The following is a 22902-nucleotide window of genomic DNA, read 5'->3' as shown; positions in this document are numbered from 1 at the left end:
CATGTTCATCTGGATGCGCCCAGACAGGCTAACTTGTGCAAACAAATGATAAGGCCCTTAAATGGTTATTGAAACATCTGGACAGGTATAGATCCATTTCTGATATCTGAATTAAGAATCTATTTCTTAAACTACATAAGTATAGGTCAAATCTAACAGCTTTTGAACAAAGCCAAGATGAAAGGGGTTTTAATACTAGAAATAGTGACATGACAAATCTTCAAACCCAGGACACTTCACAAACCTGACCCTGTGACCCAGTTTTATATTTTAGAGAATTTGCACTAAACCATTAATAAAACAAACATCAAATCCTTCAACAGTTGTTATGAATGGCTACTCTTGCAATCTCACCAACTGTCCTCCAGAGATTCTACACAACTTTTTCTCCTACTATTATATCTGCTAATACGAGCACCCCCACTTTGAGCTGCCCATTTCCTTTCCTCTTCGCCATCTCTAACTGAATTGTTATTCAATATTAAGTTGATATGCATAGCCAGCTTTGAATGTCTGAGCTAAGGTAAACGTGTAGTCCCACCCAACAGAAAACATAAATAGAAAATACTATGCTGAAGATGAAATAAATATTCTGCTGCATGTTAAATTTTAAATATAAACATATTGCAATGGATACCTCTGCTAATTCTGCTTGTATTGCTTATGACACAAATTTATCAGTTTCTTATATGCATATATGCAGAACTCTTGATTTCAACGGTCTTAAAAAGACAGCATTCATGAACATACAGCTACCATCTCTTCAAGCAAAACTTATTTGTTCTTAAACTTTACCCAGAGAAATACCCAAATTGGTCAACTACTTGACAATAGAAACATAATTTTCAGTTCTTCCTGGCTGGTTGGTTGGAGGCTTCAAAAACCGAACTTCACAATTCCTCCCATGAAAAAAACAAAGGTAGCAGGGAAGACAAAGTGCAAACAGACAGGCATATAAAGGAAGCCTCACCTCTGCTGCCATGAAGGCTAGAGTGTGCATTCCATGGGTACTGCCAATAACACCGCAAACAACTGCTAATCCACAACAGGAGAGTAACATGACAATCAGTAGAGTAAGGACTCTGATGTGGCTGCTCAATGGTGTGGTGGGGGAGAAAGAAAGCTGCAACAAGATAAACAGAAAACAGTATTACAGTGTTGTTTTTCATCCATGTCCTCCATTCTTGTCTCACTGAATACATGCTCAGCTCAGGAGAACCTACTTGCTTCCTGAATAAAACCAGTGTTGTAATCTCAACTACCTGACTGAGCTGCTATAAGGTCTGAAAAAGTGAGGGAAAAAAAACACCCAAGTATTCTCTGAAGTCATTTTAATTTCATTTATATTAATGAGTCCTGCTGGCTTTAAAAATCCAGTGTTCATCTACTCTGGCCACCTGTAGGACACAGGACATTATCATGTAATTATTGCATCAAGTAAGTAACACTCAGTGGTGCTATTTTAGAAAGACACCAAGTGACAATTTGAAGACTGCAAGTGATACAGAATCTATCATATGCCCAAGGAAGTTTTTTCCATTGGTGAATTGTATTCACAGTTTAAAATGTTCACTTCTAGTCTGAACTGATGTAGCTTCAGCTTCTAGGCAATGGACCGTATTATACATTTTCTTCCAGAGTGAAGAGCCATCTACTCGCAAAAAATCTCATCCCAGCATAGGGACTTGTAGGCTGTGCCTGCCCCTTTTGATTGCAAAACTAAAACATATTTCCTTTATCTCATTTAAGAGTACCTGTAATTTTAACAACATTTTCTTAAGTGTTTTCCACTCAGCGGTACCCAATGCAACTCATGGAAAAACCTTCTGATGCTGCTTACAGTCTCAGGAAATTTTGGTTTCCACAGATAAAGACTGACAAGAAGAACAAAGCATGATACTGCTCATTGTTGCATATGGGCCAAAGGCTGCAAACCACTGGACTCTTGTTCCATTTTTAAATTACGGCGACGTTACTAGCAAACAAAGCATCAAGGCTCATACCTTTATCCCAAGTGGGATTCAAAGTCTCAAGTAACAGTGCCTGGTTAATTAAGCTAACCCAAATATTCCATGGATGTGGTTGTTAAACTTGTTATTCTTTTCCCAGGTATGATTGGCTCAGCCTCGCATTCACTTAGCTGAGCCTGCAAAGTCAATCATACACAAGACATTTTGTCCAAGAGAAATATTATAATACAGGCTTAAAAGTTTTTCAACAACAAGAAAGGGCATCCTCTCTCAAATATTTAAGTATACATAATAAGCATTTCTTCCTTTACAATCTCTGCTCACTTTGAGTCTGCTCGAAAGCAACATCAACACACATTCTGCCAGATGACCTCCCTATTGACTTAACTGAGTTTTCCCACCACTGCCCAATCTGATTTTGGTTTAGGTCACTAAGTACTAAAATGCATATAAACTGCCACAAGGCAGTCAGGCTGTATAGTGATATTGGAAAAAGTTTGAGGAGTACAACAGACTGTGGTATAGTCAGGGAGAAATCAGAGAACTCAATCTGAATCAGACTTTTATTCAAGGACAAAGGGACTGAGAAAGAGGCAAGTACATTAGAGACACTTACAGGAAAATCATTACTCACAGTAGAAAGTTGATTTTTCTAATGCTAGAATAGAATTAAAATGCTTGTTGAATATTATATAGTGTACATTCAATCTTATGGAAGCTTTCCTTTTCTAACCTACATTACACTTTAATGCCTCTATTCAGCAAAACGGAGAGACCAGACCATGAAAAACTAGAGCAGCTTATGATAGCTTGTGTAAAGGCCCATTTGCTGGGAGGAGGGGGGGTGTTCAGTGAAGCTGAATCAACTCTTCATTCATTAAGATCCCCAACAAAATGGATTCCATTCAACAATTACTGCCCCCTTGTACAGACTCGTTGCCTCCCTCTATCTCAGGGGCAGGCAAAATGCGGCATGCCAGGCCTTTCTATCTGGCCCACGGGGCCCCTAAAAAAATTTAGAAAATTAATATTTATCTGTCCCTGGCTGCCTGTCATGCAGCCCTCAATGGCTTGCCAAAACTCAGTAAGCAGCCCTCCATCCAAAATAATTGCCCGACCCTGCTCTCCTTTCATAAGTAGCAGATTTTGTCCTTACCTGAACTTCTGCAATTCTCCCCTCTCTATGGTTTACTATTAAACTCATTCAATACAGACGCCACTTGGGATACAGTTTAAATGAAAAATAAATAATATATTGTGTATTGTAAAGGTGCATTGTACGCTGTCAGCTTCTGAGAGATACAGAATTAGAACTACTGCAAGGCATGAAAAATGTGCATACAGATCAGAAGTATACCCTGAAATCCACTTTATTTTCTCGTTCTCTTGTATTTTTACCCAAAAATATAAAAATGAAAAACATTTCACCTAGCCACAGTTATATGCATAAATCCCAACAGGAATATCAAATAAAGGAAGGATCTTGGCTAAAGCACTTTGATGAGAGAACCTTTTTAAAAAGAGATTGAAAGCAAGAATTTTAGGGAAAGCACATATAACTGTTCATAAAAGAATAATTAAGCACTTTATGAAAGAAAATATACCATATTTACCTGAATACAAGATGGTGTTTTCCCTCAAATCAACATTGGGGGGAGGGGGGAGAGGAGGTGCTCATCTTACATTCGCATACAAGAAAACCTCACAAAATGCCCCAAAAACAGCATGTGCTTAGTAATGGAAACCAACTACAAAGGTGATTAAATGCAGCCAACACTGAAAAGGACTATAAAACTTATTTTTTTTTTTTGGCAAATATTCTATGCATTTCTTTCTCTCTATACCCTCCCCCCCCCCCCCCCCAAAAAAAAAAAACCCTTTACTGTCCTCTATCTCATGACTGACACGAATCATTTGAGAGTTCAGAAGACTAAGGAGCTTTTATTTGTAGGTGTTCAGCATTTAACTGAGAAGTTTATGCTCAACATCTCTCAAGTCAAGACTAAAGTGATGTGTCCAAGGCTACATAGCGAGTCAGTGCTACAGCTGGGACTGGATCTTCCATCTCCCAACATCAAGGCAGTGGTTAAAACTTACATATTCAAACCGATCCTTGCAGAGCTGTACCATGAGATGGAGAAACACCAGCCCAGAGAACCAAAGGCACCACATGACAACTTCTTCCACAGTCTGAACATTGAGCACGCCAAAAATAAATATAAACTTGTAGAAGATGAAATTCCAGAATTTGTCCTTGAGATGCTAAAAAAGGAAGACATGCATTTGTTTTCTGTAGTTAACATAAAAACAACACTTAACTAGCTGCACATACCTCAAACAGCTACTGTTCTAATAACAATACTTCATATTTTATACAACACTCTTTGAACAAGTAACACCATAAGATTCATTATTAGTGTTTACACTGCCCTATGAGACAGGGCAGTGTCATCACTATTTCACAAGGGGGAAGGCTAGCTAAAGTTCATACAGCAAGTCAGCAGCAAACTTGAGCATGGAAACCCTGATGCAGGATTCTCCACACTACTTGTTTTTATTAGATCCCAAATACATTAAGGTCGTGCCTACAAGCCACAATGTACCTGACTCCCTGCAAAGTAAACAGAATGGTTCCTGCTCCAAAGACCTTGCAGTCTAAGTTAAGAAGCAAAAGCTGGGTGTAACAGATAATAGAAAGGAATGCATTAACACAGGCCAGCTACAAACACAGCCAGATGCACTTTTTTTTGTTTTAGAATTACAAGATGTGAATGCCACACGAAAAAAATGAGAAGTCCCTATTATCCATCTAGCTTCCATTGCATGCCACTGTCTGGTAAGATACATTTGATCAAATGACCATTTTGTACCACTGCAAGAGAACAGTGCAGCACTGTAGATGGAGTAAATAGTTTCTTACTAGCCATTTGTTTTGTGCTTAGCTTAATGGGACCCGGATCTCAGTTAGAGCCTGCAAGTAGAAGCAATGTGGCTGTTGGGACACAAATATTACCATGTTCTCTTCTAGCTTGCCAGCATGTTCCCAATAACTTAATTGCTGGCATGCAGAGAAAAGGTTAAAACCAATCTAGTCCTCTACAGAAACATTAAAAGCTTGCTTGGTGATTATAAAGCCCACATTTAAGAATGAAGATGAGCTATACTGAGACAGGACAAGCATTCCCCAACACATACAATAAGAAAAAACAATACTTTGGTTAATTATGCCAGAGTAAAAACCAGCAGCATAGGTTGAAGGACTAGGGAAGTTTTATGAAATATCTTACTAATCAACTCTATAAAAGCACAATGAAGATATGAACAGTCCAGTTAGAACAGGCTAATAAATCCTGTCACATTTTGGCCAACCAAAATAACCAGTTTTCCTTTGGGAGGCTAACAAAGTGCACTCCAGTTATTAAAAGGTCAAAGGATCCATACTCCTAGACACTTTCTTGTCAGTGTTTAAGGGGACAGTGAACATGCTAGAAACTGGTACTGACATAGCTTTGAATTCCATGTACATATGGTCAGCAGGGACTGACAGATTTGGCATCAGTGCCTCACTTTATAATGCAGGCATAGTACTAAGAGGACTTTAAGGACATGGGTCACAAAGGATAGACTGCAAAAGATCATTGAAAGTAATACTGGTACCCTACCCTGAGGGTTTCATTTTTTTTCAGGATGACTATATTCTCAACAACATACTTCAAAGGAAAACTAACTCCAAAATAATTCCACCATCTGATTAAAAATACCTCTGAGATAATCTCTCTTGAAAACTTTCTTTTTTTAATCCTTTTAAGGGGAGTTCTTTCCCTTTTTCCCTGCTAAACTTCAGAAAAGATTTCCAGGAAAACATAAAAATAGTTGTAAGTGTAAGTAAGTATGCTTGGATCAGCCCTCTCTCTTGACGCTGACTGGTGCTCCCTCAGTTTCAATTTACCATCTACAGCAGGAACATAAACACCCTCTCCGTTCAGAGACTGAAGAAAAGATACTCATGAGCTTCTCCACTATGCAAGGCAGGAGAATGATGTCTTTACACTGACCAATGACACAACAATGAAAACAGACTCATACGCACAAACTAGAGAGAAAAAACAGGAGAATCCCCCCACACCTCCTTGAATCTTTTCCCAGATTAAGGATACTTATAAAAATGTATATGATGGAAATATGATTGCTAAATTCAGTGCCCTTCTATATTATCAATGAATCAAAAAAGGTTATAGCTGTCCTTCAGGAAGCTTTGTGGGTTCTTGTACGAACTGGAGAAGTTGTTTAACAAAAGAAAATTGTAGAGGACTTTTGGATTCCTACTGAATTTCCACTGCTTCTACAAGATGGCATTTTCAAACTGTCTTCTGCAACTCAAAATCATGAAGAAAATCCCCTCTGAATTTGCAATAAAAAAAAGGAAAAGAAATGTTGATAAGACATACTGACAAAATATTCTGATGAAGACACTGTAAATGGTTAATTAAATCTGCATATCAATAAAGCTTCCATGTTGGGGACATTAACTGTTAATTATGAAACTTTCAATATTTCAAAAATATGATACGAAACACTTGCAACTAAACAGGATTCAAATAACCACGTATACAATAGCAAGGCAATTTATCTCTCTTACTTACCTGCCTCTCACTGACTCGAAGAGGACCAAACACCATGCACTGGATTAATTTAGCAACTAACATCAGAAAACAACAGGCAGTATTCACAAGTACCTGCAAAGAAATTAAGTAATCCCCCTCATTATTAGGTATATATACTGCTTTCTAACTCTTAATTTCCAGGACAGATGCACACAATATTAACCATGGTCCACATCAAGACCAGGGCATTCACAAGCTATGAAGAGATGTGCAAAAATGCCATCAACTGGGAGCTGTTTTGATTAGAAATCATTATCTAATTAGACTGATTTGTTTAACAAATTAGAGCCTTTTAACACCCAATGGGACAATATATTACTGTGAACATTTTGTAGAATAAACTTAAAAAAAATACAAAAATCAATTCATTATTAAAACTTTAAATTACTGGAAGCGATTCTTTTAAAATCCATTGGCTTGTTATATTTCTTTCATTTTAAAGCAATGGGGGGATGGGGGGAATCAATAGTCAGTTTTACTGTTGTTTATTCAGCATCATTTCCAAGATCCTAATTTCGGATTAGTTGCCACCCAAACATTAAAGAACATATTAGTTTAAAATACATAGTTTCCACTGGAACATTTTAAAATTGCAAAATATTTCCATTCCCCTCAGGTTTGATAAAAGTATGCTAGACTATTTTAAATTTGGAGCCAAACTTAAGTTGTCAGGATGCTTTACAAAGAATCTCCATCACTGGGCTCTAAAACTGAAGCCCTTCCCCTCCCCCCCTACACTCAACCCCACCCAAATTAAAGTTTTGAATTTTCCAAAAGCCACTTTACAGTAGCTGAGACAGTTTGTGTATGTCCAAAGCCAAAACACATTCACCTCACTACAGGTTTGTTATTTCTTAAAGTAACTACAGAATTAATCTCTACGTTTCCCGCTGCTAAGGTTTCTTAGTTCTTGCAGTCTACCTTCACTGTTAGATTGCTTAATACAAAGTTAGAAAATTCCAGTTTCAACATATTACAAGGACATCATTCATATCAGGTCTCAAAATCTAATCAATAAGTTATATACTTTCTGCAACTGCATCAATTCTCTCTTGGATTACAGCTCTTGGCAGTCATTTTAAACTAAAGCCATCAAAAACAGAAAATGCTGAATTGTTTAAACTTATCTCATACTTTTGATGAGCAAAACCTTTTGAATTATGCACATCAAAATACATGAGGAAAAATGTGACAAGAGATTATATTCCAGCAAAATGCACTTTCAAGGGACATTGTAAATTTTTGAAGGACTCTTAAACAGATGAAGCCCCATTTCAAAAATCGGACTCAGGAGGCTCAGCCCCTTGGGTACTTTGGTAAAATTATCCATAACGAACTTAAAAATCATATATTGTAAATAAACATACCCTGGGTTTTTATATTCTATTATTATATTTATATTACATTATCAAACATGAAAAAAAAATAATCTAATTGAAGTATCACGTTCTTTGTTGAGTTTGCATTTCATGAGATCATTAAAATAAATAAAGTAAGTTTCACCCAATAACTGTTATTTCCACTTGCAGGTAATAAGATTGCATGTTTTGATGTGAAACACAACAGAGGATTTACTTTAAAAAAAAAATTATTTAGGCAACTATAGAACAAAACCCCAGCACATTAAACACACAGGAATTGCATGTCATGACATTTTTACAAAGAAATACTACAAGGGTTATAATTGATCACTTGCACTATTTGTGTAAACATTTCTATTGGTGTTAGATTTTGTAAGACCTTGTTTTCACAACTTTTACAATGTGGTTTCAAACACAGGACTCACTTACAAATACTTCCTACAGAGTAGCATGTTTAATATTCTGAGTAGCCTTCTGCCTAATCCCAAAGTGTTACAGGCACCATGACCATTATGTTTTGAGTTCACAGAATCCCTATTATTTTAAATAATGACATTCTAAAATTATGTCACCTAAGAGGAAGACAATTTAACAAGCTAATTACAAAGGTACACTACATTTGAGTCTCTAGTACAAATGAACATTAAATACGGAAGCCAGTTCAAATATTACTATTTTAGTGGACTCAAGGAAAATGACCATTTTGGGGTTGTTTTTTCTAAATCTGGTTCATTTATACTAATGCAACGTAAGTCTTGCCCTGTCAGAGGATCCTTATCCTTTCCCTTGCCTTTTACTTTCCTTTCCCTGAGGGCACCTACACACATGCCCAAAGCCTGCTCCAACATGCTCTAATTAGAATGCATTGTAGCAGACTTGATTATCAAATTGATTCTGCTCACTTGAGCTTTAGTTAAAGTGCCCCATTGCCATTTTGAAACACAGGGAAGCTGCATATATGTGACACCAAGTCTGCTGGAGTGCTCCAATTAGAACACCCCAGCAGCCTAAGTGTCATGTGTATTCAGGGTCTCTGCATTTCAAAACAGCAGTGCTTTAACTAAAGCTTGTCAAACGTGTTTTAGTTAAAGCATCCTCGCTGCCACGTTGAAGCACGGGACACTGAATACACGAGACATTGGAAGTATTTTTATTAGAGCAGCTCCCGAGAGCCACTCTAATTAAAGTGCCTCACCCCACCAACCCCAGAGACCACAAAGGAGTCACCCCTGCCTTTCACAAGTTGCCAACATTGTTCCTTCCCTCCACCAGAACGGTTTCCTAGACAGTAAAAACTGTGTACATTGGATCACCCATAGAAGAACTTGTATTACTTTACTACAAATATCACTTGAAATGTTTGAGGACTGGTCATCTGTGACCCTGTGATACAGACCCCAATCTGAACATTCATTTAGAACAAATTGCTTATCCCCAGCTCCACCCTAGTCGTGTTTTGGGGATGTCCTAGGAGATGCTCAGCCCATACCTATACAAGAACCTATTTCTGAAAAGCAAAGGCCTCAAACATTCCTCTGAACCCCCCCACAGGTAGGTACCAAGCTGCCTTCAAGGCCTTGCCGCACCTTCTTATGAAAACTGGACAGAAACCAACTGTAGGGTTACACATTTTCAAGCACTCCCTTGGGAGCTGGTGGGGTCTTTCTAGGTGGGGGAACATTTGTATGGTGTGAGAATTACTTTACAAGTGAGATCAATCTGCAATGATTGTGCAATTTAACCAATGAATTGCATGATTGATGCAATGCTTGGCAGGGACCCCCTGCCTTACATATGCCATGAATCCATTGGTGAACCGCGCAATAAATTCAGACCAGCCACAGGTGCAAAGTAATCCTCACAACACACAAAGTCCCTGCAGGCAGAGGCACCCCCTGGCTCCCTGAAAGCAGGGAACAACCCTGTGGCCAGTCTGGGCAGCCTTCACGCAGGCCTGCAAGGGCAGCAGGGCTGAGGTCTCCCAGGGCCTGTGCAGGCCTGAGGCAAACCTGCCCGCGCTGGTGGGAACGGGGCAGCCCTGCTCCCGGCTCCCACACGAGCAGCAAAGGCCCAGCCCAGCCCTGCGCCCCCTGCTGAAGCGGCCGGCCCCAGCCTCCGCCCCTCTTGCCCAGACAGAAGCCCCCCGGGCCCAGGGGCCTGTGCAGCCGCCGGTGTCCGTGCTCACCCAGACGCAAAGGCTGTCTGACAGCAGATAGTAGGCGACGTCCAGCGGCAGCGGCCCGGCACGGCTCGGGCTGGGCTGTGGCTCAGGTTGGGGCTGGGGCTCGGGCCCAGGCCAGGCGGCAGGGGCCTGGCTGAGGGCGCGGTAGGCGCTGAGGACGCAGCCGAGCAGCGCCAGGGCGCTGAGCCCCGCGTACGTGCGCAGGCTGGGCCAGGGGAAACGCTCCAGGAACAACAGCGGCATAGCGATCGCGTCTGAGCCCAGCTAGGCCCCGCCACCTCCCAGCGGCCTGCGCGGTCCCCGCTCCCGAGCGCCGCCGCGGCCGGGGGGCGGGGCCATCGGCCCGAGGGGCGGAGCTGGGCTGGGCGGCGAAGCGGCTGAGGCCGGCGCAGACAGAGCGGACATTGGGAGGCCAAGGCCGAGCCCGGCTGATCTCCGGGAGATCTCCCTCTGCGAGCCGGGCCTTTCAGCTGGCTCCGGGCTGCCCGGCCCAGCGAGGACCAGACCCTGCCGCTGTAAAAACTTTTTTCCCTAAGCCTCCCTCCACCTCGCCTCCTGTAACTCGGCGCTGCCCGGGAAAGCGCCTGCTCGGCAGCTCTCACAAAGCTCTTCCCTTAGTCTCACAGCAATCCGGCGGCTCGTCTGAGCCTCGGAGAGGATTATACGATGGAGGGGAGGCAACAGCCGTCCCCGGACAACTTGGATATTGTTATAGGTCAAAAGCATGAAGTGGCTTCAAGAAGGGCTGGGGAGGGGGCTTGTGGGAATAGGAACTCAGGTCTAGGATACTCTGGGTATTTGGGGCCATTTCTACCGACAGTAAGGAGACCTCTGAAAGCAGCAGGAGCCAACTGCATTTCAGGAAAAAACAGTATCCTACACCCTGAGTTGCTGTCAGACTCATGCACAGTAAGTTACCCAGCAAGTCAGTTAACCAAGTTTTATATTAACAAAACCATTAGCCCACACTTGGGTTTTGTCCTTACTTACTAGTACTTGGCAATTTTAAAATGTAACAGTACTATACATTTATTTCTTGCTTTTTTAATATTTGCCGTATACTTTTCAGCACTTCATATTGTGATGTCTGATTACCCATAAGAAATAATCATGGAGCCACACCAGAGCTTGGCCAGCAGGACACTGCTTGCAGCACGTGCACCATGCCAGGCTCCTGTACTACATGCAATGTGTGCAGCTGGTCTATCCCCACATGCCACGTGCAGCACACGCTGGCCCCATTTCAGAGCGCACTTTGCACACCCTCGACAATGCATGCTGAATGGGCAGGTTCCAGACTAGCCCTAAATCATTCCAGTGTGCGTGTGCACAGACATCCGGGCCAGCCCCAGAACCAGCATGCAGAGCTAATCCAACAGAGCACCCCATACAGCGCATCCCCAGTGCCAGCCCCAGGCGCCACATGCAGAGGAAGCCCCAGAGTGGAGCCAGCATATGCTGCCCATGGGGCTGGACCAGCTGCACACTGTGTACAGCATCCCACCAGACTGGCCCTGCCCACTGGGTCCAGCATGGCCTGATCCAGCCTGCAGACCAGCCCAGCAACCCTGATCCAGCCTGAGGCCAGATGAGTTTGACACCCCAATCAGTATCGGCCAATATGGCCGGTTAGTGGGCTATCAGTATCAGCCAAGAAAATCCTTTATCAGTGCACCCCTACAAAAAAAACAAACCCTAGTTCTAATGTGTTTAATACTTGCAATAGATGGAGATGTGTTGAGGAAACATCTCCAAATCTGAATGCTCCATTGTGAGAGAACAAATAAACAACTAAAGGAGTTCTGTACAATAAGGCAATGGGTCCCAGGTAACAAGTGTGCACACTTCTTAAATGTACTGGCTTAACCCAGATTCAGTTCTATAGCCATGGCCTCCTAGATCAAAGAGTCTTCTTTAGGGCTTTTTAGAGCATTTCTGTATTATACCTGGACTGCAGAAATTATTTAATATAAGACATTTGTATTAAAAGTTTTGGGTCAACATCTACAGAGATCTGTAATGAGCCCAGATCCTGGTTTTCCAATTAAAAAAAAGAAAAAAAAAAAAGTCACAAATTCTCTGATGAACACAATGTTTAATTGATATATTTACAATTTTAAAGCAAATTGGAAGCCTACCAATGTTTCAATCACTATAATAAGATAAATACAAAAATTTATAGGTATTTAGAATTCGATTTGGGATCTTTTATTATGGAAAAAAATCAGAGCTCCCCCTGTCCCCTTAACTCACAGAACACAGGTCCAGGCCTCACTCCCCACCCACAGCCCCCTTGCCAGTGTCTCTCACTCCCTGCCCCACTCCCTGTCACCTGGGCCCTGCTGGTGCCCATCACTCCTCCCCACAGCTTCCTGCCCCCCCAGCCCTGCTGGAGGGAGCCCCCAGCTGCCTGGGCTAGACCAAGGGACCTGGGTCCACAGCCCTCTATCCCCCACAGCAGTGCCTGAGCCCCAGCTGCCGCAGCATAGCAGAGCCTGGCTCCCCCTCCCCACAGCAGGCAGTGGGGCTGGAGCAGAGCCCATGAGGGGGCAGGTGCAGGCTGCCTGCTACAGGCTCAGATCCCCACCCTGCTGCCTCCCCTGGGGCCTCTGCAGCCCAGGGGGTGGGACCCAGCATGGCAGGGCAAAGCAGGGCCGGATGGGGAAGCTCCTTCACGCTGTGAGCACCATGCTGCCCTGGCGACATGCCCTCTGACCGCCCCGCAGCAGCGAGGGGTTACAACCCCATGCTGCTGTCCCTGTTGCTGCTGAACGGGCAGGGGATGCCTCACCAGAACCCGGGGCTCACAGCAGCAAGGAGCTTCCCCAGTCTGCCCTGCCACTGGGTCCCACCTGCTGGGCTGCAGAAACCCCAGGAGGAGGGCAGCAGAGTGGGGAGCCAAAGCCCACAGCAGGCAGCCCGCCCCTGCCATATGCACAGATCAGCAGGACACAGGCCCAACCTGGGAGTACAAGCAGCAGCAAGGAGCCAGCCCCACCGCCCCCACCCCCTGGAGGAGCCACCTGTAGCCCAGGTCACACTCTCTGCTGAGGCCCTGCAGCCACACATTCCAGCCCCAGGCCCCACATACCACCTGGCTAGGCAGCAGCCCCAGCCCTGTCCAACTCACTGCCCCCCTCCCTATGGGGGCCTCAATCCCTCTCTCCCCACCCAAACTTACCTGCAGGAGCTGCTGTCCTGGCTGCCTGGCAGGCATGTGCATATACATGCACATGGAGGCCCCTGCCTGACCATCCTCCTCCTGCTCCCCACCCCAGCCCCTTGCAGGCTGGAACTCTGCCAGCCTGCAAAAAGCTCTTTGCAAAAGTGCAAAATCTACATGTTTCTCCTTTAAAATGAGAAATCCACAGTTTTCTTGAGTAAAGGAGAAAAATCCACGTTTTTCTCCATTTTTCCACGGGTAACGGAAAACCCAGATCCCTGGTAATGAGCAGTCCAGTCACTCCACCAGTTTATTGATAATGCTTTCTGCATTGGTCCACATTGCCACTCAGTATTTGCGCTTACAAAACAAATGAATTGCTGGGTTATTGTTTTTAAGTCATTCAGACCTCAATCCAGAATTCTAGCCTTAGTTGTCAGACTCTCTGCAAGATGCAATGCATAGTTAACATGAAAGATCATCCCTCCCTCCAACATTTGTGGGGATTTATTGGTTGGCAGAACCAGATTTACCCTTGTTCTCAACCTGTGCCAAGAAAGCAAGAGATTTAAGTCTCCCACCCACCTTCAGGAAGACATCTTAAACAAATGAGACGTATCCATTTTTGTTTAATGTTGTAGAAAAAAAAAGTCAGGTGAATATTACAATGAAAATGGATTAAAACACTGAATTACATTTGCCATCCCACTATCTAAACAGTCGAGATTCACTTCTGTTCTTACAATAGAAAATGTTGTGACATTAAAGGTGGGTAGGGGAGAGGGCAAAAAGGGGAGGAGAGCAGGGGGGGAAAGAAAAGAGAGAGAGACATAAAAAAAATCCTTGCATCACATGTATTCTTTCCTCTACATCTTAAAGCTGTGCTCACAGAGACGGCTTCTTCTACCACACTCTTCAGATAGAATGGAATTCAGTTGTAAATAAAATTGAACCTAAAATAGAAAAGAAGATACAATTGTGCCATTTAAGATTTATTTTTATTGGTGATATTTAAAGAGGTGTTAAAATGAGCATGCAATGCACGATTCCTACTCTTGACAAACATACATCCAATAAAAAGCAAAGACATTTTTCACAACAACCAGCAAATATTGTCTATACCAGTCAGGCACTATGCTCAGTCAGGATACTGAAGGGTGCAATCTTGTAGAACTGGTTCTTCTCAAACCTTAATAACCTCTCAGATAACAGAAAAGCCAAGATGAGTTGTGCGCCCACCAGGAAATCGCTAGCCAACAAAACATTCCAGGGTCGCATATGAACAAACTAGAGTTCAGCTCTTAAAAAACAAGGTTTACTCTGCGCTCAGAGATTGTTATGCAGGTACTAGTGAACTTAACATTCTGGTGAAGGTAGTGTGCATCTATCTCAGTTTTCAGATGCCTTTGTTTTTAGCATCTTTTGAGCAAGCACATATAATTTAGAAATTTAGCTCTGGATTAGGCTCTTACAGAAATAGCAGATTACATCATTACAACCTCTGTTTATCTAAGGATCAGCATTTTGTTAGTTGTTACAGTACAAACTTCCTTTCTAATCTATATGCAGGAAAGATGAAAACCCACTTGGCTAAGGCTGGGAGCAGAGGAATAGGGAGGTGAGGAAAAAAGAGAGAGGTCCAAGCCTGTTAAAGATGGTACCAGCTTTGACTTCTCATAATAATATGAGATTATTCCATGCATTTGGGTGACTGACTGAAAAATGTAGCTTCCTTCATTGACAGAGAACTAACAAACTGTGGGATGCACAGCAAATTACTTCGGTAGATATTCAGCAGCACACACAGAACAAAGAGTAAAATAAGTAAACTGTGGAGGCTGACAAGGTACAGTCTATTTTCAGTAAAGCAGGCTAAAAGTTTTTATTTTCTTCCAATTGAAAGTGATATCTGTGAGAAATCAGCATAGAAGCTGCAATGTGAATGCTTCATCCATTCATTCAATTTTCAAATGAGCACCTTAGTCCCCTCCCCACTAGAAACAGTTCCCCATAAGTACATGCAAACATCTCCGTTGCTGGGATGACCACAAAAGAACTCCTTAAAACAGGTCAGCTGCTTATGTGCTGATACCACTGGCTACTGTGCTAACCAATACTGCTTCATGCTTCTTTGCACTTCTGCATGCTTCTATCACATGGGCGGGCAATTATTTTGGGCAGAGGGCCACTTACTTAGTTTTGGCAAGCCACCAAGGGCCACAAGACAGGCAGCCCAGGGCAGATTAATACTAATTTTCTAAAATTTTTAGGGGCCCTGCAGGCCGAACAGAATGGCTTGGAGGGCTGCATCTGGCCTGCAGGCCACATTTTGCCCACCCCTGCTCTATCATGTCTCCTATCTTTATACTTAGAATTTCAAGTTCCCCCATACAAACAGTCTTTTCCTTGCAGGTTTGCCCTGTACCTAGTCTGTGACCAAGGCTCCTAGGCACTACTGGCATACAAATAAATCACTATACCTGCTTAAAAGTTGAGGAAGGCTGGAAATTATGGGTCCATAGCCTGGTGCATTGTCATAAAGTTCAAACAAAGGTGCAGCCACGAGTTTGTAATTTTTGGGGACTGCAAACAAAGCTAAAAAAAAAAAAAAAAAAAATCCGTGAAGACAATATTAATGAAGGGCCACTTGTTTCAAAGAACACTAAGCTGAAGTTTTGCTACATTCTCCCCCTAAAATGCAAGATTACTTGGTATCCAAAGCCATAGTATTCCAATGGGTTTATTTTATAATCAAATATAATGCTGTTAGACTGGGATTTTGTACAAAAGGGGTATGTCTACATGTGCATTTGATGCTGGAGCAGTTTACTCATGAGTAAACACTCTCAGGCACGCATCCACACGTGCAGAGAAGCAGGAGCAGATTTGCTCCTAATGGCAACAAACTGCTCCTGCCTCCTGGGGCCCTGCCATGGACTCCTGCCATCACCAATGGCAACTCTAGGCTCCCCTTGGATGCTGGCCCAGGGACTGGCAGGGAGCGCCTGGAACATTACACCCTGTCCCTGGTGGCTGCCTCCTGCTGTGTGAGGACAATGTCCCCCTACCCTGGCAGCAGGGAGCTCCTGGCTCCAGCCCCCAGATCATGGAAAGAGCTGCAGGGCAGGGGCAGTTCCAGCTCCCTGCCCCAATCCAACAGTGGGACAGCTAGCAACTAATCAGGGCACAGGGCTAGGACCTGTCCAACTGGGACAGTTCCCAGCCCCAGCTCTGTGACAGCAGGATAGAGGCTGGGAAGCCTCTTCCCCACTCAACTTCATGAGCACAGCACTGAGTAGAAAACTGGCTGGGGAGCTTGTTCCCCACTCATGGAGCTGAGCAGGGAACAGGCTCCCCAGTCCCCACCAGCAGGAAGCTGCCAGCAGCAGCTCCACAGTCACAGAGCCAGCGCTGGGAGACCCTTATCTCCTGGCACCAGCTCTGTGATCACAGGGCTCAGGCTAGGAGACCCGTATAAGGATAAAGGTCTCCCAGCGCCAGCCCCACCACTGTGGAGCTGGCACTGGGCAATAAGGGTCTCCCACTCTATAAGGATAAAGGATCTCCCAGCCCCCACTCCCCAGTTGTGATCTCAGAGCAAAGGCCTTGGAGCTCCCTGCAGCTGGGACAGGGGGACATCTCCCACCCCCGAGTGGCTGGCTGACCAACAGCAGATTTGCTCCCAGCCAGGTGTCTACAGATTGCTACTGTACTGTTAGTACTCGCAAGTAAATTTACTACTTGCATTTGCAGGTAGCAAATTTACTTACGATTAGCCAGGTTTACTGTGCAGTAAGCATGTGCACATATAGACTCACATGTTTACTGCACGGTAAACTACACTATTTTGCAGTAAAGCAACTAATGTAGATGTACCCATACAGTTCTACTCTAGCTGTTACCTGAGCAAAACACCACAGTTTATCATTTAAAGTAACAGGTAGCAGCAAGTTTGTTTCTATTAATACAGATTTACCACCACATACATTTAAAATGTGAAATGCAAAATTGCCATCTTGGTATACACAAAATTAAAACTTAAGTCCTTTTCTACAGATTCTTACCCTTTTCTTGAAGCTGAACCAAAAAGAGCTTTTTGTGCTCTTTAGGTTTTGTAATATGAGCTGGAATATACGGATACTGGAGGAAAAATAAAACAAAGGAAATAATTAGTTTATATTTATACAACATTTTGAAAGTATATAGTTACCTGGACATACATGTTAACAATGATCATTCTTTTGCATATGTAATGAAAAATTACAGCTGATATAATTTGAAAAAACTAAAGCTTAAAACATAAATATACATAAATAATTTTTCCAAATTTGAATTGTTGGCAACCCCAAAAACATATTAAGCAAGGAAACAGTAAGATAAATTCAGGACGACAACAAAAGGTGAGTTATAGCATCAACCATGTTATCAATGTTATTTTTAATTGTTTAAAAACATAAATGGGATGATCTTGTTTACAGGACAGGCATGCTAAGTATACTACATTCTGCAAAAAAGTACCTTGAGTCTCCTGAAAACCGGAGAAAGTAATGAAAGCAAATAAAAACACACAGCAAAATTAACTACTGGAGTTGCATGCAGGCAGAAGGGGCTGATTAATACGTAGACCTGGTCTTTTGTGACTGATATACTCCTTGCTACTTTATTTTTCAAAGATAAAAATTTACAGTCATGAACACTGACCTGTGGAGGTTCAAAATTTGGTCTCCACCAGTTACCAATACAGTCATCAATCACCCAGTCTTGCTGAACTCCATCTTGACGCCCCAAGATCTGTCAAAAATCCAAATGCAGTAAAAAAAAAAAAAAAACCAAACAAACCAGGAACACCTCTACATGCTCCATGCCAGTGCATACTTGTGTACTAATTAATGTATCAACACATGCAGTCCTCATCTAATAAGACAAAGTATAGGATTTGAAACTTTTTTTCTGAAATATGTGAAAGACATAATGAGTACAACAGGATCTCATCAGGTTAGATAGAGGGTAATAATGAAGGCAGTTAATCAAAAGGAACATATATGTTTCCTAGTATATCAATCATGTATCTGGACAGATGAAGTCTGGACTGAGTGCACGGTGTGTTGTACAATGAGGCAGCAACCAATAATTGGGTTATATGCCCCACTTCCCCAAACTCTCAAGTCCTAAAGAGCAGCTGTAAATCACTGGATCATTCTCCAGCTCTCTGGCACTATCACAATACAACTAATACAGAAATAAAGACATATAATATACTTTAATAACTGCCAGAGAGTAGTTTGTGCACAATTGCTGAAGTCCCAAAGGAAGACGATGCTAAAAAGGTTAATTCAATGCTTTGACCCAAAATAATCAAGCAGTCAATGGTAGCTGGAAGTCAACTGTAACAAAGATAAATGAAGAAAACAGACCTCTGTCATTAAACGCTTGAGCCCTTCTACCTCATCTTCTCCTGGATTTAGTTCACCACCAGGCCTATTAAAATAAAAATCAAATGATGACAGTTAAAATACATATGTTTTATTTTGTTTACAGACACATTAACAGGCAAATTTAAAGGAGTCTCATTGCCCCAATATAGAAGATTACACATTAATCATCAAGCTTTCAGAAGAGCAAATAGCCAAGAGTAAAGACAGCAAAGTGGAACTTTTAAACAGGGTGGCACATGCTGCATCTATGATTTTTATTTTTTTGCAGAGATTACTTCCAATATATTCTGGGATAGCTACAAAAAGTTCATTCATTAAAAAAACCCACGTTTGATCTGTAGGGCTAAGTAGGAAATAGTCTGACAACAAAAAATTTAAGTTCTTAATGGTTTCTGGATAAAAGCAGATTACGGTATGGGTTTGACTGGAAGCACTACTCTTTTATGTACTTGAACACCATCAAAAACATCACTGATAAAACTGCACAAAAATTTGAAAAACTTCTTTTGCAGGGAGGGATGCAATCTGACACTGAGAAAGAGGTTGGATCAATAATTCTCCCGCACCCCATTTTGTTTGCTGCTACTGCTTTGTAAATTTTACACAATTCTAAACTGAACTAGTCTCCCTTCACCTTACATGCTAAGATGTAAAAATGGGAACTAGGTAGAGTACAAGCTAATTTTTAAATTCAGTTTTAATGTCTTAACAAGCATGTTTATCTGAACAGTTCTTTTGATTATGGCCTTTTTCCAGAGCCCATAGCTATTGGCGATGAGCTCTGAAAACATCAAATATCAATATGCTCATAGATGGCACGTTCTGCAATTAAGATCACTAACTGGTTCAAATCTAGCCCCAACAAAATATTAACGTGGTCAGCAGATGAAATCAGCTGTCTGCAAAAGAAATGCCTCAAAACACTTTCTCCCATGCAATTAACTGCAACAGTCAATACACACTGAACCACCACAGTAGCCTACAATTTACCAGCTGACCTCTTACATCTGACAATACCAGTTTACACTTACAGTTTGAAGAATGTTGTACCCAGCTGCAGTAGTAATACATGGGGCAGCCTGTGCTCATGTACAATCAGAACACCCTCTACTGTCCGCCTCATTCCAATCTTGTCAAATTCTTCCCTCATGCGCTGAAACCGAGCTGCCACTGAACTGTCCTTCTCATAAAGCGGCTCCTTTGTACCAAATGTATAATTTGTAAGTGGATACCTAAAGAAAAGAAAAAAAGGTCCAAGACACCTAAATCAGTTCTCATGTGCACAATTGCACACTAACCTTCAGGTAGCATTCACCATATGTATTTTGCAAGGGCAGGAATGATACCTGCTTCACAGTATTTATGATAAGATATGTTGATATATGGTGCTTATTTTGTTCTAGGTGAGCTATGAAGTCAAATTAAATTATCTGGGGTTATTTAAGCAACTGTCACTCCACCAATACAAGATTTAACCAAAAACAAAACAAAAAAAGTCACATTGACTGACTACTCCAAGTTTTTAAAGCTTGCCACACATGGCTGTAAAGCATTCACTGTAAAGGTTCCACCCCTCTGAGACCTATTGGATCTAAGTGTCTGCCTAAATTAAGAGAGCTTCTTAAAGCATAAATCGAATTATTTTCTATTTCACAACTCTTATAGTAAAAGCTTCTAAAAGAATCTCTTAGAGTCTGCTGATCTGTAATTTAAATCATGTTGTGGTTCTCAAACCTTTTAAGACTCACCCTCAGAAAATGCCAGCTCTTAGCTTTCACTTGTTTTTTGACAACAGAAAAATAATACAACTTTGCTGCTAAGAACTCAGAAAGACCAAAGCAAGTCAAAATAATTTTAACATTACAGATTCCTAGTTACAATCTCTGGCTTTACCTTGTGAATCATGTTTACAGACCTAACAATGCTAACTTTGCACTGTTGACAATCCTGTGGCACCCCGAAAGGATCTTAATGCACGACAGGGTACCACAGCACCCTAGTTAAGAATCTGTGGTATTCAGATGCTCTGGTGAAAAATGCCAGTATGCATTTCTCAATAAATCAAGATTTGGTAGGATCATCAAGCTAATTGTGAACATCCTATGTGAAATCCATTTAAAGCTTCTCTTTTCTAAGACCTAAATCTGAGGGAGAGCACAAATTTCCTAAATGCAGTGCTACTTTGGAAGTTCCACAATTGTCCAACACAGACTATGCAGGTTAGATCTCCAAATTACTAGAGCCCTCTCTCACATATAGAGTTATTCAGCATCACTATGCTGAGTTACTGAGCATCGCTTTTTCAAATATCAAAACTCTCTCATATCCAGGTCACTTCCTTCTGATTGCTGCTACTTTTAATCTCTGTAGTACTATTCTCTTACGTTTTCTTATCTTTGCTTGTAACTTGGTGCTGTTTAATTTTTCTTTCCGATATTTTTCTTATACTACCACTCTTTATATACCCCAAAATATTTAATATGATTTATTTTCTCAGTATGAAAACATGTGCACCATACTAACATTGCTGGTTTCTTCAAGTGCATGTCATATTCCTTAACTTGAGCCAACAACTGGTAGCATGCAATCCCCCCATATTTTAAGTTTTCTGCTGATTATTTTTTCTCCAGAAAGAAACTTTATGATTAGTCCAATATCACCAAAGGTTAACATTAATCAAGACTAATCTCTTCTGGATGTGAAGATAAACTGAGCCATGCAAACTGATGAGTAGCCATCTTTTTAAGGGTGCAATACTCAAGATTAAATATTGGCTATGATACTTGACATGTGCTGTTGCTGCAACTGTAAAAATCTGCTTATCAAAGCAGGAAGCACCGAATCCTCTGTACAGCAAGAGATCTGACCTGCTGCAGCAGGTCACCTACTGAAAGTACTTTCTTGGGGTAGCTCTATTACAAAACATCGGCACAGGAATCTTTAATACCGAAGCACAAGCCATGTTACCTCCTATGGCTTCCAGTTTAGAAACTAAGTGCCAGTGTTTCGTGGGCAAACACTAAACAGCAAACAAAGGTCAAATGAGATATTTCTACATCCCAGGCCAACTCCCTGCTATCAGGATAGGTACAGTTGAGTGAAACTGTAGCCATAAGATGCCAGTGTCCACTCTTGTGAGGTGTTGCAAGGTCACTATCTGGTTAAAGCTGAGCAAAAAGCTGCACATTTTGTCAGAGCATCAGCACTGATAGTGACAATGGTGGAAAAAGCGGACAGAGAGGAAGGATGTACAAGAAGGGCATGTGATAGGAAAGGTAGGCAGGTATGGGGCTTTAATCGTATGGGTGTGTTTATGCATATGATATTTTTGGAAAATGCCCAATGGTAGGAAATTGATTCCATAAGTAACCTGTGAGAAGCCAGTAATAGTAAAAATAGTGAATATGAAACAAATGGCATAAAAGTTTGGGAACAAAAGGTTGTTGCAGTGAAGGACTAACTGGGCTACTAGAGTGCCCCTGAACGTCCCAGCAAGACCCTGAACTGTCTGATCAACAGGCCAGGGAGCAAGACTCACTCAGTTGCAAGTCTCAGTGACAGAGCTGCTGTCTGCAGACTGAACTCAGCTTAACTCAGGGAAAGCTCACTTCTCTCGAGCGTTGTCTCCGAACCCACTGCTTCCTCGACCCGCAGGGACAACACGGGGGTGGGCGGGGATGCCTCCAGCCAGCGGCCCCGCCCTCCCTTGGGCATCCCAGAGCTCCCCGGGGCGGGCACAGCGCGGCGAGGCAGCCCCACGGGGACAGGTGAGCACATGCCCGCGGCAGAGGCGCGCCTCGGGGACCAGCAACCCCCGCTCCTGCGAGCAACAGCGCGGCCGCCCCTCAGCACCACTCCACCCCGGCGCAGGCCCCGCGGCCGGGCCCCGGACACTCACAGGTTGATGGTGCGTTCCAGCGTGAGCGGCTTAGTCTGCTGGATGTACTTGTTGCCGAACTGGTTGACCCCACGGGGCCAGCCGGTCTGCGAGCGGTTGGGCGGCACCACGGACATGATGACGCCACGCCGGCCGGCCGGGAGCGCGCTGATGGTCACAGCTCAGCGGCGGTATCAGCCGCCGCCATTAACACCGCAGCTGGGCCGCACGCCGCGCCAAGGGCTACGCC

General features: G+C 42.7%; 2 protein-coding genes across 4 annotated transcripts in view; both read right to left on the bottom strand.

The window, feature by feature from the left end:
• AMFR (autocrine motility factor receptor) overlaps window positions 1-10490 on the bottom strand; it is a 59631-nt gene extending 49141 nt beyond the window's left edge. For 2 of the 3 annotated variants that reach the window (XM_019497304.2, XM_019497303.2), the window contains exons 1-4: window positions 10181-10490; window positions 6614-6706; window positions 4068-4232; window positions 971-1123 (exon numbers count right to left, since the gene is read on the bottom strand). In XM_019497304.2, coding sequence (XP_019352849.1) covers window positions 971-1123; window positions 4068-4232; window positions 6614-6706; window positions 10181-10420 — 651 coding nt within the window. In that variant the 5' untranslated portion in view covers window positions 10421-10490. The remainder of the gene's footprint in view (window positions 1-970; window positions 1124-4067; window positions 4233-6613; window positions 6707-10180) is intronic. The other variant, XM_006258754.4, reaches the window with a different exon arrangement.
• A 3463-nt stretch (window positions 10491-13953) lies between these two features.
• NUDT21 (nudix hydrolase 21) lies at window positions 13954-22886 on the bottom strand. Its single transcript, XM_006258751.4, has 7 exons — window positions 22674-22886; window positions 19807-20007; window positions 18755-18818; window positions 18042-18131; window positions 17405-17480; window positions 15821-15935; window positions 13954-14293 (listed from the first exon to the last, which is right to left on the bottom strand). Exons 1-7 carry the CDS (start codon window positions 22787-22789, stop codon window positions 14272-14274), a joined length of 684 nt encoding a protein of 227 aa, XP_006258813.1. The 5' UTR covers window positions 22790-22886; the 3' UTR covers window positions 13954-14271.
• Between the last annotated feature and the right edge of the window lie 16 nt (window positions 22887-22902).

The sequence above is a fragment of the Alligator mississippiensis genome, chromosome 10 (genome assembly GCF_030867095.1).
Source record: "Alligator mississippiensis isolate rAllMis1 chromosome 10, rAllMis1, whole genome shotgun sequence".
NCBI lineage: Eukaryota > Metazoa > Chordata > Crocodylia > Alligatoridae > Alligator > Alligator mississippiensis.
The sequence above is the reverse complement of the archived record's forward strand: the minus strand, read 5'-3'. Positions and strand labels throughout refer to the sequence as shown.

Excerpts from the sequence above, each read along its gene's own strand:
- NUDT21 (XM_006258751.4), bottom strand. The coding sequence starts at position 22,789 with ATGTCCGTGGTGCCGCCCAACCGCTCGCAGACCGGCTGGCCCCGTGGG. Across the intron at positions 20,008-22,673 it reads CTGGAACGCACCATCAACCT|GTATCCACTTACAAATTATA; the intron begins GTGAGTGTCCGG and ends TCTTTTCTTTAG. Across the intron at positions 18,132-18,754 it reads TCAAGCGTTTAATGACAGAG|ATCTTGGGGCGTCAAGATGG; the intron begins GTCTGTTTTCTT and ends GATTTTTGACAG.